Genomic DNA, 18,942 nt, shown 5'->3' with positions numbered 1-18,942 from the left:
ATAGGAATACCATACTATTTGATTTGATATAAGTGACCTTTACTTTATCAACATGTGAGGGATGGCTTATATTTTGGTTTATATGCTTAAAGACTAAGACAAATAAATTAATCTACGAACTTTTACATATGTACAAGCTACCTAAGGCATAAATGCATTAATGATAATACTTTTAGACGGAATAATTGCCCATTGTCCTCTCCCTCTATCCCTGTAAATAGAGTGTGAGTGGATAAGAAATATTTGCCAATTTTATTACTTTGTTTAGTTAAGGTGGCAATTGTGACTTGTTTGTGAGTTGCAAGGCCTACAGATACCATACACAATTATAGTCATAGTATTATATCGACATAAGGTTACATGGGAGATATAGGTTTCCGGTAGTAATGTTTGACGTATATATGAGGTAAAAGATCAACTTAGATGACTAAATAAAATGTGTTTGTCAACACATTTTGACTAGGTTCAACATGGATTAGCAAAACCACTTCTGAGAAATGACTTTTATGGTTGTGTTGGTGGCCTTTTTGGCAGCACTTGGGTTAACAATAAAAATTACTAAGAGAAAAGAAGAGGCGCTGCTTATGCACTTTTACAGTATGGCTTTGAAACCGATCAATATCCGCTGGTTTAGAACCGGTTTTCAGCAATACTTAAAAATCATGTATATTTCGAATTACAAACAATTTTCCACAAATATTAAAATAAAATTCATAAGATTAATACCAATTTCGTTTAACCGGGCCATCGGACCCACAGGGCTAACAAAACTCGTTTTAATCTTATATTTTTTTGTTTCTGTTACTGCGGAAAGCTGTCTATAATGCGATGCGATAAATAACTTTTCTAGGACCAACATTTTACAACAAAATAAACAAATTTTATGTAATTTTACCAATCCTAACCTACAGCAACCAGGATACTTTAAAACTACTTAAAAATCATTTTTTATCAAAAAAAAAGTTTAATAATCATGGTTTGCTTTTTCTTGGAAAAATTGAGTCATATTTTGGAAATCCTGTTTTAAAAACAATCATATATTACTCTTTTATTACGGCAAAAAATACGTATTGCATAATATAATAATTAAATTCTTTGTTTTTTCTATATCATACTACTCTTTTCGTCAAAAAGTTTTAACTAGTGCTACTCTATTCAGTCTTCTAGAGGATACAAATTTGGTTTTGACATGTTACTGAAAATAGGTTCACTTTAAATCCTCTTAGAATATTGAACAGAAATTTTTTATCTTTCCAACTACATACTTAGCCGCGATAACATCTTTAAAAAAAACTAGGGCTCAAATATCTTTTTCATTGAAGAAGTATTTTGATGTATGACTGTGTGTGTGTGTGTGTGTGTGTGTGTGTGTGTGTGTGTGTGTATGTGTGTGTGTGTGTATGTGTATGTGTGTGTGTTTGTAAGTGTGTGTGTGGGTATCCTATTATCTTAATAGCACTTTCATTGGATGAATCTTTAAATAGTAAAACTTCGTTAATTGATACACACCTTTTTAAGTTTTTGAAGAAGACATAAGGAAATACAAAGAGTAGCTGCGCTACTTATAAGATGGTTTGTTTTTGTTTACCTGACGTCCCCAATAGTATAGGATGGTTTAATCTTATTGACTCTTTCCCTGTTGGTCATAGAAGAATTTTATTGACATTCAATTTCTATAGTTCTCAGTGACATATTTTAGGCATTCTCATATTAAATGTTGGGAAAATTAAGAAATCATCCATTGGCCTATCCCTAGAGTATATGTCAGACTAAATGCAGCTCTACTAAGAGCCATATAGAACCGCCTTATTCCACATAAATTGCCCACATTAGCTAGAAATACGAGGAATATTTCAAAAACACACTTTTTCAACCCCTCGGCCAAATGATTGGGTTGAGAAATGAAAATATATAGCTAGAGAAATTCTTTCCTTTTTGTCTGATAATCATCATATAAAACATACATATTTGAAATGTTGAATAACATATATATGTATATTTATTCTAAATTTTGGTGATATATGTATCACTAGCGGCTTCGCCCCTAGCCTCTAGGGGCTTTGCCCCAAGAGGTTTGATCAACCTAATTTTTCGTATTTTAGATTTAAAAAGAAAAAGTAAAAAAAAATTTTTTTTTTTGGGGGGGGGTATTTTTCATTTTTTGGGGGGGTTGGGGGTGTCCCACCCCCCAAGAAAATAGCTTAAAACCATCACAGGACCAGTAGGTATATTCCCTGAAGAGTAGAGCCCAATCGGTTCAGTGGTTACTGAGATCTTAAGCTTCAGACGGACAGACAGACGGACAGACGGACAGACGGACAGACAGACGGACAGACATCGTTCTACTTTGTATTATAGATATACATACAAATTGGATATAAATGTATCTTTTATTTATCTACAACTTAAGAGATTAAAATCTTGGACAATAAAATTAAAATTAGCCCATGTTATTGGTGAGCTAATGGAGTTAATAGATTAAGTTACAAATAGACAAACACAGGCATATAAATACAATTGTTAATATATATTTGCTATCTCACAGGATAATCCATGCAATAGTCAATATATAATTGTAAACATCAAACATACACCTCGCTACAAAGTTTATTGGGTAAATATAGTTTTTTTTGCTTCAACCACAAAAAGTTAAAATAGTTTTAAAAATATACCCTATTAAAAACAAAAAAAAATGCAAAAATGATAATTTGAAGGGCTGAAAAGATGATTAAAAAAAATATTTATCCAACCTTTCTGAATAGCGAGTAGTGAAAATTCCTACTCTTAGTATAAAAGCTTAATAAAGATAGAAATCCGATAGCCTGATATCTAGTTGCCGAAAGTGTACGCAGTTTCCTGAGTGTTTCCTCATCCTAGCTCAATATTTACTACTAGCTACAAATCTTCAAACTTCCCTTAAAAAAATCAAAATTTGAATGTGTAAACGATTTATACAATATACATTATAAATTTGAATTTTTTAAATTTTGATTTTTTTTTTTTGAAGTTTGAAGCTTTTTTAGCTAGTAGTAAATATTGAGCTAGGATGAGGAAACACTCAGGAAACTGCGTACACTTTCGGCAACTAGATATCAGGCTACCAGAAATCCAGTACTCGTTGATTTTATCAAAAGGCCGGTTCTAAAGTCCTTCTGTTACATTCCAATTTCATCACATCATAACTAAAGACATTAAAAAGTTTATCAACTGATTGAGATGCTTTGTATTAACATAATTAAAAGAAGGAATGTCTTGGCAGGCAATTTTAGAAACCTATTATAAAGGTCTTGAAAGTGCTTGAAAGCCAAATATGGTGTAAAATATTGAAAAGGTGCCTCTGGAACCCACTATAGAGTTGTTGAATCCTTTACAATGTTAGTGACATATGACAGGGGGGGAAATTGGGCTGTAAAAGTTTCCAATATTTAGATTTTAATCAGGCATTTGTCCTCCGGCAGTATCAAGAAATTTTTATGTAATGGTTGTATGGGCTAAAGAGAAATACTCGACCCTTAAAGTTTTTTTTTTAAAGCGAAGCATAATTATATTTCTTTTATTTATTAATTATTTTAAATAAGAAAATAGAGTTATTTCATATTTAGTTTTTCTTTATAATTTCTTTTTCTATCTCCATTGCTCAGTCTTGATCAAGTCTTAAATTAAAAAGAGTTTTTGTGTTAAGTCCTTAAATTGAAACTGGCAGATTTAATCAGAATTCATTGGCTAAAGGTAGGTATGTGATGGTTTTGTATGCTGGTAAGGTAATAAACCTTATATCTTTATAATAAAACATTTTTCTAAATTCAATTAAAAAGCTAGTAGAGGCTAGGAGCTAAGCCACTAGTGGATTAAAGATAGAAAACTTAAATGAAATAAAAATATTTCGCTACAATCTTATGGAGAAATACAATGTGTGTTATTTGGTTTGGTTGAACATTATTTTTAATGTAATGATTTAGTTAGCATAATAAACAACTATTATACTACAAAACCAATCTTTCTAACAACATTCTTATAACATAATTTCTCAAATTCAAACACACACATAAAATCAGGAATCTAAGGGGATAGGACAGTGGCAGATAAATTTATTTACATCTCCAATGATGATACACAAAATTACCCCTTCTGTAGATTACAAATAGTGGTTTAAAAGTTTGAAAAATTAAATAAAAGTTCCCAAGGTTGAGAGCCAACGAATAAAAAAACGTTTTTAGAAGACTTTAGGGACTAGTGTAATAAAGAGCCAAGTGTACTCCCACCCCCCTCCCTGACATAAAATACACATCCCCATGTGTGTGTATTGCACACGAAATAATTGGAATAACTTGTCAGACCTGATAAACAATCTGTCAAATGTAAGACACGGCATTTCAGCACACAGTCAGAGACAGTAGAAAACTCGGCATTGCGCACAGCATGACATGTCATGAATATGAAAATCATGCAAATAGGAAAGACTTAACTTTTTTCAAGAAAGTGAACCTATGAAATCATATACAACATGTAGGAAAAACACAAAAATGCTCTTAGTTGTATTTGCTCATTTGAAACAAAAAAATCTTTGAGTTGCTATGGTGAACATATCCCCAGGGAGAGAGGAGACATTGGACTTTCAACCAACAAGTTTAATCTACAGAATGGTTTATTTTGTTTCTTATCATTGGGGATCATAAAGATTTTATAATAAGAAATATCGTAGAAGAAAAAAATAATAAGAATAATATAAATTGTTGTATGAAGTAAGTTGCTGGAGAAGTCAGGGATCTAAAGGGATAAGATAATGGCCGATAAATCAATGTACATCCCCAATGATGATACACAAAATTACCCCTTCTGTACATTACAATTAGTGGTTGAAGCGTTTGGACGCTGAATTTAATACACAAACCAATCAAAATCAAAGAAAAGTCCCTAAAGTTGATAAGCCAACGAATAAGAACATGTTGTTATAAAACTTTGGGGATTAGTGTATAAAAAGCCCAATGTCCCCTGCCTCCCTGTGGAGTAGAGTGCATATTGGTTCTGGTCGTCACTACGTCACTATCACGTAATATCAACAGTAGACGAGTTTGCTATGCTTGTCATTTCTTGACATACCCCCCTACCCTCGTCATACAAAAATAGTTTTGCTTATATCAGATATATTTATTATATTATTAATTATTTTAAAATCTATTCATATTTCGTGTTTCCTTCTTTAAAAAGACATATAAAGATTTTTACATCTTTTGCCTTTTCAATTAAAATAGTTGTTCCTTCTGTAAACTAATAATAATCATAAGACAAAAAAGATTATTTTTACCTTTGGAAGCAAAACAGTTTTTCTTCAGAAAGGATCATCTTCCCTATTATTTAGTTTTCAACCCTTTTCCAGCCATTTATATAAGTTCAATGTGACGACAATTTAAATACTTTTTTACAAACCTGAAAGGTCTAATTAGATACCTTTAATTTCCTTTAAAACAATGTTTCATTGGGGGAGTGCTTGTAGCTTGCACCTGGGGGGTAAAACTGATAATTACAGAGGTATTCTCTCTAATTTAATAATTAGAATGAAAGATTTTGTCGGCTAACTTGCCAGATTGCATGATACCCAAGCATTGAATGGGTTTGGATTATAGGGGGGGGGGGAAGGGTTAAAGAATTTAAATTTTGCAAAGTCGGTTAGGAGGGATGGGGGGGGGGGGTTGAAGGGGGTAATTATATTGTTGGCGCATCTCATAATAACCAATAACCACAATATTTCATCCAATTTAATTTTGGTTCCACATCAATTTTATGTTGGTGTGCGATATTTTATTGGAAGCATACCTTGCTATTCTATAATAAGGGTATGTCTGGACGTCTGTAGGTCACAGTTTTTTGCTTCGTTACTTTTGGACATAATTGTCCTTGTATTAGAAGTTATATCACATTTGAAATACGATTATTATGTTTTAATTTTGATGTATTAATTTATGGTGACTAACCTAATAATGATATACTTTTCTATTGTGTTACCCACATCATTTAGATTTTCCAATAAACAAATACACACACACACACACACACATACACACACATTCTTAAACCAATAGAATCTACTATATTTTTATTGGAATTTTTTAGTAAATATACATGTGAGTTGTGAGTGTATGTTATGCTGTATAAGGTTTTATATGTTAGATATTCTATAATAAAGTAATAAAAGATAAGAAGTCCAATAAAAACATTGTATCTATGGTAAGATTCTTATATACAATACAACATATCTTTCAAGTCATTTATACATTATTGGCATAGTAGCCTAGCCATCAAGCAGACTTTATTATCTGGCAGACTTTCAATAGATAACAAGAACATTTTGTAAAATTCAGTGTTTTTAAATATCGAAATACAAAGATTAAGAAATTGAAACTCATTAAAAAATACATTTATTAACTTTCAGATAATTTATGCAAAAATGCAAATTTAAGCTTCTAAAGATAAGAGCCATACAGGCTTTTTTTTCTAGATTTTAAACCTTAAACGTCAATGTACATTGTATTAATAGCATTACATGCATACAAACAGACAGCTTTGGTCTTGAAAAAAAGTTAATTTTTATTGACTGAATTGTTAGGGAAGGGCAAATAAACTTGAGATTTGGACAGAAGTGAAATTTGAGAGGTGTATATAAACATTTACATCCTATAAGCAATCTCTCTCTCTCTCTCTCTCTCTCTCTCTCTCTTACTGCAATGTAACCAAAACATTTCATAATAAAAGAAACAAAAAAGTACACTTTTAGTCAGAGGACACTTGTTGAAAAATAAAAACTTATTGTATATGACTATAGAATATACAAATTAATAAAAAAATATCCTAAAACTTTGTACCTATGTATGTATATGCCAATTAAAAAACTTTCTACTTCGATATAGTTTTTTACTTTTTATTGTACTTTTCTGTGTTTGTTTGTGTGTGTGTATGTGTGTGTGTGTGTGTGTGCGTGTATGTGTGTTTGTGTGTGTGTGTGTGTGTGTGTGTGTGTGTGTATGTGTGTTTGTGTGTGTGTGTGTGTGTGTGTGTGTGTGTGTATGTGTATGTGTTTGTCTGCGTGTGTGTGTGTTAGTATGAGCTAAGAAGATATCAAATGTTAAAAGTTTTTTAAAAAGTTTTCTAATGAGATAAAAAGATTTCCATTCTATATCTGGTGCAACATTAATATGAAATAACTAAGTCATATTTGTCCATAAATAATGCAGCTAAAACAAGCTAAAAATATAATAGATTTTAAAATCTTATGGCATATCCAGTAAATATAATATTTAAACTAAAACATGTAAAATAATCTCTGCTGTGTTTGGATGTGTTTTGATTATGCATGGACAAATTTTGAAATAGCCAACATAACCGACTTGTAGAGAAGCTCCGCTTCTCATAATAAATATTTATAAAACCGTCATTTTGGCCAAACTTTGCTTTGCTTCGCGTAGTCCAATACATTTCAAAGTTTGGGACCAATTTAACAATGCAAATTGCATTTGAAGAGAGAGAGAGAGAGAGAGAGAGTGAGGGAGAAAAGGAAGGGAGATGTTTGGGAAGATAAAATGAAGTTAGAACAATAAATAAAAAGAAAAAGACAATAGGAAAGATAGAAAGAAAGAAATATAAAGACAAACCTAAAGAGAGAGAATGAGTGAGAGTAAAATATCTGGTTAAAAACTCAAGGATCTAAAGGGATAAGATAATGGCCGATAAATTGATGTACATTCTCAATGATGAAACACAAATTAACCCATCTGTAGATTACTATTAGAGGTTAAAACATTTGGACAATGAACTAAATGAAGAAACCAATCAAAATTAAATAAAAATCCCCAAGTTAAATCCAACGAATAAGAAAACTTTGGGGACTTTTCCTCTACCTCCCTGTTAAAAACTCGTCTTTTAATCAACACCTAGAGAGTAATTACTTCTACGTGACTGATATACAATCAATAGCTCACATCACAACTTAAAAACCTTTTGGACCTTTGAGGTCAGGCCTGGGTTTTGTATATACTATTCTATGTAAATAATTAAACCAAAAATGCTATTAATTATAAGGATATTTAAATGACCTTATTATTATCTTATTAATTTTAAATACCAAAAAAAATTACAATGTAAAGATCTAAGGATCATAAAATATTTGGTTTCTGGTTTAACTTTTACTTGATTTCTGACTTGAATTAATTCAAAATACTCCTACAAATCAATTTTAGGTCACACTTCAAATTAAAATGTTGAAAAATAAACTGACATTGTTATCAACAAAAGGTTAAACTTATTTAGCAACATAAAATAAATTCAAACGGTCCAAATAATATCTTAACTTTGAAAAAATGACATATTTATGATAGAATAATTGTATTTTTACAATCTGCCTCGGCTTGTAGTAATTATTTTCAATTTTTTATGGTAAAAGGGGGAAGGAGGAAAGAAAGGGGGATGTTTTTAATAATATTGGGGTAAAAAAGGGGAGGAGGTATAAAAAGCCATTGAAAGGATATATGGCGTGTGACCCTAAAGCTAACCGTGCCAGCGGTCATCATAACTAAACTTCAGTTCATAAATTCTTTTATAATTAAATAGAGAAAGGGGGTATAAAGATATAAGGGGAAGGGGTACATAAAAAGGAGGAGGGGGCATGGTATGAATAAAGGATGAGAAAAGCCGCCTTACAAACAAATTATGAAAGGAGAGAGAATGGTCACTTTGTTAATCAGATAATTCTATTCTGGTATTTTCAATCAAGAGTTTATTTTATTTGACACTCTAGCTAATAGCACCAGGGATCTAAAGGGATAAGACAATGGGAGGTTAGTCAATGCACATCCCCAATGATGATAATAATGGATATTGAAATTATTGGTTGAATAGTATGGACACTTCATGTTTGTAACCAACGAATAAAACTTTGGGTACCCTTGTAATTTACAGTCCATAGTCCCCTCCCTCCCTGGGTAACATAAAGACAGGGGAACAATGTTTTAATCTACTCTTCATGTAAAATAATAAAAGGGAAAAAACTTGGAAATTTTATAATCCGACTCCGAATGAAAGGAAAGGAATGAGATTTGAATTTTCTCAGATAAAAATGATTATATGCAAAATACTACAAATTTTTATCTGTTAAAAATTAAAAATTTAATTTCATTGTACGATAGAAAACTATTGGGTTTCACATTGAAAAAAAAACAATATGATTCTTTTATTTTGGGTTAACCAAAAGTTCAAAATAATAATTTTTATAATCTTTTATTTTGGTTACGGCCCCTAGAAACGTATTCTCTTTATGAATACAGGGATCTAAAGGGATAAGACCATGGCCGATATATTGATGTACATTCCCAATGATGATAAACAAAATTACCCCTTCTGTAGATTACAATTAGTGGTTTAAACGTTCAAACTTAATATACCAACCAATCAAAATTCAGTAAAAATCCCCCAAAGTTGTTAAGCCACAAATAAGAAAACGTTATCACAAAACTTTGGGGACTAGTGTAATAGACAGACCATTGTCCCTTCACTCTCTATGGTATGAATATAAGAATGTAAGAATTGCGTGACTGGTCTATCGTCGGCAATTAGAATAATATGATTGGTTTACCGCGGCCTATCCAGTTCTAGCCGCATAGTTGCAACCTTTTGATCCGCAAATTAGAAGGTCCAGGCCGCGCGAAAAAAGGAGTAGCCCTCTATCTCACCCCCACCACCCCCCTTATTTCAACTTTGACATGCCCTATAGTTTGAAAAGAGTTCACATAATATCAAATATTAACTTTTTTCGGCATCTGAAAATTATATTTCTACGTTTGTTTTTCAATGATGGTAAAGAGTAGAATTACGGGCGATAATTTGAGTGCGAGGGTGTTAAAATGACCATTGAGTAAAAAGGATAAAACTTTTTGGAATCTAACAGGACAAAACAAACATTTTTTTGTTTTTTTCCTTCACCAAAATCAAAAACAGTAAAAAATTGTAGCTACTTATTTTAATTCTCTTTGTACATGTCTTTGAAATTCTGCTTTCAAAATGTTTTTAAAATCTTGAAATTGAATATTAAAGATTTATTTATTCTTGAATTAATGAATAGATGTATACATTGAAATTAAAACAAGGAACCACAAAAATGTATAGGAGAAGAAAAAACCCATTAATTTGCAAACGTCAAAATAAATGTGTAAAACTATTTGGCAAGAAGTGTACAATACATACATTATGCACATGTGTATAGAGCAAAGTAATCAGAATTAAGCATAAATATTTTATCCAGGAAAAATAAACAAAAAGTGTTGAATCTCGAGATGTCGAAATTTCCAGAACAAATAATCATTTTCCATCCCAACTTCCCATTTTTTATCGCTACAAGGACATTTTTGCCCTCAAGTAGCTTAGCCTGAATAGTATAAAAAAAGCCAAAGGCATTTAGCCTAAAAAAGCTTCCTGTTTAGAGAAATAAACCGATAAAATTAAGGACGGATTATCCCTAACAATAACTGAGAAATTCTAGAATTACAGTATTATTCAAAATTTTCCTTATAAAGCAGTCAATTAAATTAGTGATTGTGAAAGATGGACGGACGGATATATTGTCTGCGCAACAAAAATAGTTTTACAGTCAAGATCTGGCTCTTTACATTTCTAAGCAAAAAATAAGGCATCAAAATTTATAACCTTTCTGTTAAAACAAATAAATCTATTCGTTTCTTATGTGCATTTTATTAGAGTTTGATATTTAGATCTACCTGTTTTACAGTAAAGTGTGTAGCTATTCTGCCATTAGATTGTGTCCGTTTGTCCGTCTTAGAAAGACGTGTTTGTTGATGGATTTTTAAAATGTAGATAGCTTAAATTATCTGTCATAGGCTTACGCGAAGTAACCTATAGAAAATTTCTTTTAAAAAAATTAAGTTTCAAAACTTAATGTATAACTTATACTGATGTTATCTATACGTTTAGCTTGGTATTGCTGCGCTACATATGGCCAAACATAAAACTCATGTCCTTGTTAATTTTTACATCTTATTTATTTTGAAAATCTGACTTTTTGACGTATATACACATCCTACAACCCTTTGCTCAACTTTTTTTTTGCAAAATTTTTGATTATTTTATTAGAGAGAATTATGAATTTGATTGCTAGAAATTTATAAACATTTATACTGTGAAAAAATGATACATGTCAAATAATCTTTTTGCCTAAATATTTCAAAATCAACAGATTATGTGTTGATTTTTAATTTTCAACATTTATAGAAAATACAAAATATCAAAATAATATTATTTTTTTCTTCTTTTTTATTGAAATTGTTTGTCTTAAAAGTTGTATAAAAGTTTTATATATAAATCCTGAGGTAATCCTTATATTTACTTCAAAACAAAACAAAAAGATAACTTTTCTCTACAAAATTAAATGTTTTATATATCTTTACTTGTTATAAAAAGAACATTTTTCTATATTTGGGAATTTGGTAATACATAATGTAGTTTTATACTTATGTAACAAAGTTAGGTAGTCAAAATACAAAAATCTATAACTATTTTTATATATCTTTTTTTGCAAAATTATATCTATATTAGTCAGCATTTTCTTAGTTTATACGACCAAAAAGACAAAACATGCCAAAATCATTTATTTACATACATTATTTAGTAAATAAAAATTATAATAAATAAAATTTAAGCTAATTAAAAATAAGTATATTAAAATGCCAATAAAAGTGTAAAGATGAAGAATATTATATTATGCTCGTAACAAATCCTCCTCCCTAATTACGCTCCCAACAAACAGGCCGCCACGTAAGAAGTTGCCGATTAAAAGCAGCGCTTTTCTGAGCGCGTGACCGCAAAGCTATGCGCTTGGTATTTAAATCATTTTAAATAGAAATAGCTTTTAAGATGATTGTGTTCTACCGAAATCTGTATAAATATATGTATATACTAATGTTTTTAAAAAGGAAAAAGAAGCTTTAGGTACAATACACTATGAAAAAAATACTTACAGCCATTTGATGGAAGCAACCAGCTCGATGCAGAAAACAGTAAAAACAAAAATGAATGTTTTAGACCACATTTTCATTATTGTTGTCAGATCACAATGATCAAATTGTCACTTTATATCACTCTGTTGATGGCTCACATGCGTGCTGTGTGCCAAGTGGTTCAACTTGTGTAAAAGTTCACAGATAAATGTCTGTGTATTGATGAGTCAAGATATAGAGCACTACTGGCGGATATCAAAGCAGCGCCCGACTCTGTATTTGCCGCCAAGTTACTTTCGGAAATCTACCCCCCTCGCCCCTCCACCTCAGTTACTCATCTCCCTCCACCATGCCTCCCTCGGTTGATCCTTCCTTCCCTACCAATACCCACCTCCCTTTTCCCATCCAATCACCCCCTCCACAGCCTTCTCTTTTTAAGGATGGAAAATGGTGCTTACCTTCGACACTTTTGGTTTAGTTTCTCTGAATTAAAAGGCTTGTCCAAATGAAAATATTACAATCAACAATTTTATGCTTCTTAATCAATTTAAGAATTTGGCAAAAATAAGCAATTGCAAATTTTAGACGACTTTTTATAACTAGACCACATTTTCAATACAATTCTTAAGTTCATAAGGTAGAAGCTAAATATCTTGAAAACTGCTGGTCAGAATTGATTGTATTTTTCAGGTAAGCTTTATAATATATTTGAGAGGTTTTAGGCTATTTTCCTGACCTCCTTCCCCCTAAGCAACTTATGATTATAAGAGGTGAGTAAACTATTTAATTTAAAACAATATAATTTTGATATGGGCTATGGTTTTGCGGCTTTGCCTATTATAAAGATTAACCGAAAAAAGGTTATCCTTTTCTTTTAACAAAATTCATATTTTTAGTATAGTTGAATTAAAAATTTTAAACTTATTCCTAAAAACGTATGAAGTATATGATTTTCATGGCAATTTTAATTACTACTAGATATATTTTTTTTCAATGCAGTTCAGAATTGGTTTATAACTGAATAAATCTTTTATACAAAGTAGCTTGATGTCTGTCCGTCCGTCCGTCTGTCCCTTAAGATCTCGGTAACCGCTGAACCGATCGGATTCTACTCTTCAGGGTATATACCTATTAGTCCTGTGGTGGTTTAAAGCTATTTTTGGGGGGTTTGGGACACCCCCCCCCCAAAAAAAAATCCTCATCCATTTTTTATTTTTTTTTGTTTTGAATTTGATACTGGGGCAGCTCCAATTTTTTTTTCCTGAAAATTCTGAAATTGATACTGGGGCAGCTCCAATTTTTTTTTAAAATTACCTCTTAGGGCAAAGCCCCTAGAGGCTAGGGGCGAAACCGCTAGTTAATTAAATAGAAATAATATTCATAGCCAGTTTAGCCCACTTAAATATTACTTAAACAGGGATTTTAAGCGATAAGTAAATAATTATTAAATACCCAAGTATGATAAGAAAAATTACCCCTTCTTAAGATTGAAATTATTGGTAAAAAGGTTTGTAAAAATCAATAAAGATATTTAGAAAGAGTGATCAAGTTTATAAAGCTTTGGGTTCTAGTATGGTTTATAGTCCAATGTCCCAATCCCTCCCTGCTTTTATATTTTGTCTTATTTATAATGGAATATTTAATGCAAACTTTTTCCCAGTCATTAATGTTAACATTACCTACACACTTTCATATAGAAAAACTTTGGGAATAGTCCCTTTCGTGGCAACGCTCCTTAAGGGGCGATTCGTGTATTTTTTTAATGGCTTAGGTTAGGTTAAATTGGGTTAGGTGATTGCTCCACAGAGTTAGGCAAATGGCCCCGCAGGGTTAGAGCCCCCCCCCCGCTGGGGCTAGAAATAGGAGAAAAGCTACTGTGATAATAACGAAGAAACTCCCTTTAAAGAGCGTTGCCACGAAAGAGACTATACCTAAAACTTTTTTATATTAAAAACAAAAGAAATATGCAAAAAAGGCACGACAGTCCTTTTATACATGAACTTAGTCACCCTTCTCTTTTTCAAATAATTTTTTCTGTGGATACCCACAACTCCAATACTAAAAGATCACAAGTCATGCATAATGGGGATGGATGGGGGGTTAATTCGCCCATTTTTCCCCCTCAGGTAGAATAAAAAGTCATATACAAAATTACTTTGACAAAAAAAGATTAGAAAATCATATCAAGGTGCCCTTAAACCAGAATATTAATAAAAATTTCAAAAACATAACTGTAAATTTTGCTTGTATTATATTTAAGTAGGTATTTAGTGTTATATAAGGATATTTTGCTTTTTAAGTTAGCTGCGCTACTCATAAATGTTAGTGACTTGTTTATAAGAAATCCTAAATATTTCTTAAAAGCACGACGTCTCTCTGTCTAACAAAACAGCTCAGAAATAGCAATACCAATTAGTTGTGATATTCAAGGAAGCTTACCGCTGATATTTCATAGATCTAAGTAGGAGGAGGGAACATCTGCTCTACAACTTACTTTGTCCATCGGCCTTAATTAATACGCTGCCGAACTGTGAATTTCTATTGGAGAAATAATTCTCAATAACTCACTTTGTATGTTTATTGAAATACGATTTTTAAAAGCGAAGCTTTTCTATAATTAGGGTCGGTCCGTCCGTCCGTCCGTAACGGATAGCTTTTTTCGCTAATTTAGGCATGTTAGAATTGTCCTATTGATTTCAAACTTTGCATGGTGATTCCTGTAGTAGTTAGGTACGATTTAGATAGCGTAGCAACTCTATAATCATTACCAGAATGTCATTGTCCGTACGTCCATTTTAAACATGTTGATTTTTTTACTTTTTTAACAACAAATTTTTATGTGATCTAATAATCCGATTAATCTGATTTTTGGTATACTGATTCCTGGGACAACAAAGTACAATATTATAAGCGAAGCAACTCTATAATCAAGTCCTAAAAATGTAAGTATGTCCATAAACATTATTCTGTATCAAGCAGTTTTCAACAGTTTTACTTACAATTTTTCTTCGACATTTATACATTTATATTCTGATTATTCAGTTCTGACACTATACAAGTGTTAATGTCCGTTTGTCCTACCGTTTCAGTGCTTCGCTTTTATGGATGTTGTCATCCTTGTTTGTAAAATTTGCTGTTTTTTTCCACTAAGCATCTACACAGGGTAGACAATGTCTGGTAAATTGATGTACAGCCCAAATGACAATACACAAAATTACACCTTCTGCAGATTACAATTAGTGGTTGAAACGTTTGGACACTAAACTTAATGAATGAATCAATCAAAATTTAATTAATATCCCTAATGTTGTTAACAAACGAATAAGAAAACGTTATTATAAAACCTTGGGAACTAGTGTAAACAGCCCAATGTCCCCTGGAAACTACATCTTATTTATCCGCTGATGAGTTATGGCATCTTTGTTTATTAATAATTTCTATTCCTCCATTTAATACCATAATTATTATAAAGATTATTATTAAAATACAAATTGCTGACACACAGAAAACTGTCCCGAATTTGTATTAATTTTGAGGAACAAGACTCCAGTGACGTCATATTTTTCTTTCCCGAAAAAGGGAAGGGGGGGAGAAAATCTCTTCAAAAGAGATGGGGAAAACCCCATTTTCTCCCATCTCTTTTTTCTTCCCCCCCTTCCCTTTTTTTCTTTCCCCCTTCCCTTTTTCGGAAAAGAAAAATATGACGTAACTGGAGTCTTGTTCCTCAAAATTAATACAAATTCGGGACAGTTTTCTGTGTGTCAAATTGCTGAAAGGTTTAGTGAATTTAATAGTAGCTACATGAGTAACATACTAGAACTTACAGCGGTGAAGCAAAATCTATCTTTAATTTTTTAATGGCAAAGCTTTTCTATAATTAGGGTCAGCCGTAATGGCTAGATCTTTTTGGTAATTTAGACATGTTAGAATTGTACCTGTTGATTTCAAACTTTGCATGATGATTCCTATACCGATTTAAGGAAGCGTTGTAATTATATAATCGTTACTAATAAGTCCGTACGTTAATTTAAAACAAGCTAATTTTTAACTTTTTGGAACAACTTTTTGTATGAATTAATATCCTATTTATCTGATTTTTGGAACAATGATTTTCAGGAAAACTTGTACAATTTAATATAAGCGATGCAGCTTTATAATTAAATCCTAAAAATGAAAGTATGTCCTTTCGCACAATCCTGTATTTAGGCAATTTAGCAACAAATTTATGTACATACAATTGTGACTTACTTAAGATTTTAAATGATTGCTTAGCCTTTGATCTACAACTCTTTCTGTGTCCATTTCTGTCTATTATTTTTTTGTGCATCTTAAAAATTCCTTTTTTATCTAAAAAATATAAAATCAAGAATATAATATGAAAATGTCATGTTTGAATAATAGTTATAAAATAAAGACATATTATTCAATTACGGATATTAAGTTTTAACTAATCAAATAATAGATAGATAAACTTTTATAATATACACAAATAGTTATTATTTATGGTGTAATGTAAATACAAAAATTAATAAACTTAAGAATTTTATTTAATGTTTCTTTATTTATGATTTTAGTTGATACTTTAAGATCTCACTAACCACTGAACTGGTTTTTTTTTCATTTTGAGGAAGCTTGACTTAGATGGTTTAAGACACGATTTTAAGTCTTTGGAGTGTTTCAGGCTATTTTTTAACCCTCTCTCTATCCCTTCGAATACAGAGACAAAAGGCAGGGAGTAAGGGAGGGGACAATGGGCAATTAATACAATATAAGTGTTATCAAAGAAAGGGCATGAAATCCAGTTTAATCCAATAAATTTGTAGGAAATTATAAAGGGATTGTTAATTGAATAATAGATTTCCATAGCGTCATGTAAAGTGAAATCACAACTTGTTTTTGATGAAATATATTGAGGTTTTTTGGTGTGATTTTTATATTAAAAGATTATTGGACCCGGCCAGCTGCTAGCAAGAATATGACTGCCCCTTTTTATTCTGTTTATTTCCCTTGCCCCTTACCCCCACCTCCCTTCTCCCCGTCTGCTACATTCCAAACTAACACAACGAGTGTTTATTTCCCTTGCCCCCACTTCCCTTATCCCTTCTCCCCGTCTGCAATATTCAAAACATACATAACGAGTAGCGGCATTTCATGCGCAAGTCCCCAAAATCAGTCAGAAACTGCTAAATTCTTGCACATTCCCTTTACGCCAGTCCCCAAAGTCTGAGACTCCTAAAAATTGAATATTCGATCCATTGTCCCCTCCCTTACTCCCTGGACAAAAGGACATTCAAAGCTTTTAGAAGAAGAAAAAGCTGCTAAGGCCCTTTATGAAGATTCCCCGAAAATTAAGAACTCCATCGATTCAGTGGTTTGGGAGATCTCAATGGACATACAAAATAACCTTATAACTGAATACCTAGCATCCAAAGACAGCTTTCCTGAAAAATACAACCATTTCGTACCAGTATTTCCGAGATATTAAGCTTCAGATTATAACTTATAACGTTATACTGTACTAGCGGCTTCGCCCCTAGCCTTTAGGGGCTTTGCCCTAAGAAGTTTAATCAACCCATTTTTTGGTATTTTAGATTTAAAAGAAAAATTTTAAAATAAGAATTTGGGGGGGGGGGAGGTTAGTCGACCCCACTATTTTGATTTTAGTTTTAAGAAAAAATTTTTTTTGGGGGGGGTATTTTTAATTTTTTTGGGGGGTTGGTGGTGTCCCATCTCCCAAGAAAATAGCTATAAACCTTTCCGGGACCTATGAGAAGCTACCCTGTAAAGGAGAACCCGATCGGTTTAGCGGTTAGCGAGATCCTTCGCTACAAACAAACAAACAGACAAACAGACATCGTTCTACTTTGTATTATAGATATGTAAGATTAAACCAAAGAATTATATTTCCTTGAATATAAAATGTTTTGGTAGGTTGGTTTAATATTGAGAGTATTAAAATTATGTAGGTTTATGTACAGACGTTACTAGCAGAATATACTACCAGTAAGGTGGGTAGTTAACATCCCACCCCTTCCTCCCCTTATTAGAACTATTTTTTTACATATCAAGAAAAGTTCTCCCCTCCCCACAAAAAAAAAATTAAACCATTTTGCCCACCTCTCCAGGGATCTAAAGGGATAAGACAATGCGCAATAAATAGTACACAAATTATCCCTTCGGTAGATTATAATTAGTGTTTGAAAAACTTCGACACTCAACTAAATAAACCAGCCCATCAAAATTCAATAAAAAATCCACAAAGTTTCCAAGTCAATGAATAAGAAAACGTTATTATATGACTTTGGGGGCTAGAGTAATAAACAGCCCAATGTCCCCATCCTCCTTCAAAAGAGTTCTGTCTGTGTGTTGATATTATTTGTATATTTTGTGTAATATCAACTATATCTTCATATTTAACAAGGACGACAATGCATAACAGCGAAGCTCTAAAATTAGGGCAAACGAACATTAATACTTATAGAGTGTCATAACTTAATAGGAAGAATACTAATTTACAAGTCTCAACATAATTGCTTGAATAAGATAAGGATATTGTTTGGGACATTTTTAGGACTTGATTATAGTGATTATTCCATATTTCACATAAATGGGATAATTATATCATACAAAAAGATCTTATCCAAAAAAAATATAGGATGTTTTAAATGGACGTATGAAACTTATGCTTATAGAGTTGGTACGCTTGTTAGATTGTTCCTGACTATCACAGGAATCATCATGAAATGTTTGAAATCAATAGGACAATTCTAACTTTTTCCATTTTAAACTAGAAGAACAATAGGTACAATTAAGTAAAATAATATTGAATTTTAATGAACCCTAAAGATTTTAGTTTGATTATTGAAATTGGAAGAACCCACGAGTATTTGTAAAAAAACAATTCCAGAACCAACATAAAGCTTCACTTTAGAAACATTAATACCAC

The 18,942-nt window shown here is 31.7% G+C and overlaps 1 protein-coding gene across 1 annotated transcript in view; it reads right to left on the bottom strand.

Annotated features, from left to right (window-relative positions):
• LOC145317491 (protein Wnt-4-like) overlaps positions 1-12,271 on the bottom strand; it is a 42,673-nt gene extending 30,402 nt beyond the window's left edge. The window contains exon 1 of the mRNA XM_080158597.1: positions 12,018-12,271. Coding sequence (XP_080014723.1) covers positions 12,018-12,094 — 77 coding nt within the window. The 5' untranslated portion in view covers positions 12,095-12,271. The remainder of the gene's footprint in view (positions 1-12,017) is intronic.
• Between the last annotated feature and the right edge of the window lie 6,671 nt (positions 12,272-18,942).

Source organism: Acartia tonsa, chromosome 4 (assembly GCF_053477335.1).
Source record: "Acartia tonsa isolate MP-2025a chromosome 4, ASM5347733v1, whole genome shotgun sequence".
Taxonomy (NCBI): Eukaryota; Metazoa; Arthropoda; class Copepoda; order Calanoida; family Acartiidae; genus Acartia; species Acartia tonsa.
Note: the sequence above shows the minus strand (reverse complement) of the source record. Positions and strands in the feature narration are given on the sequence as shown.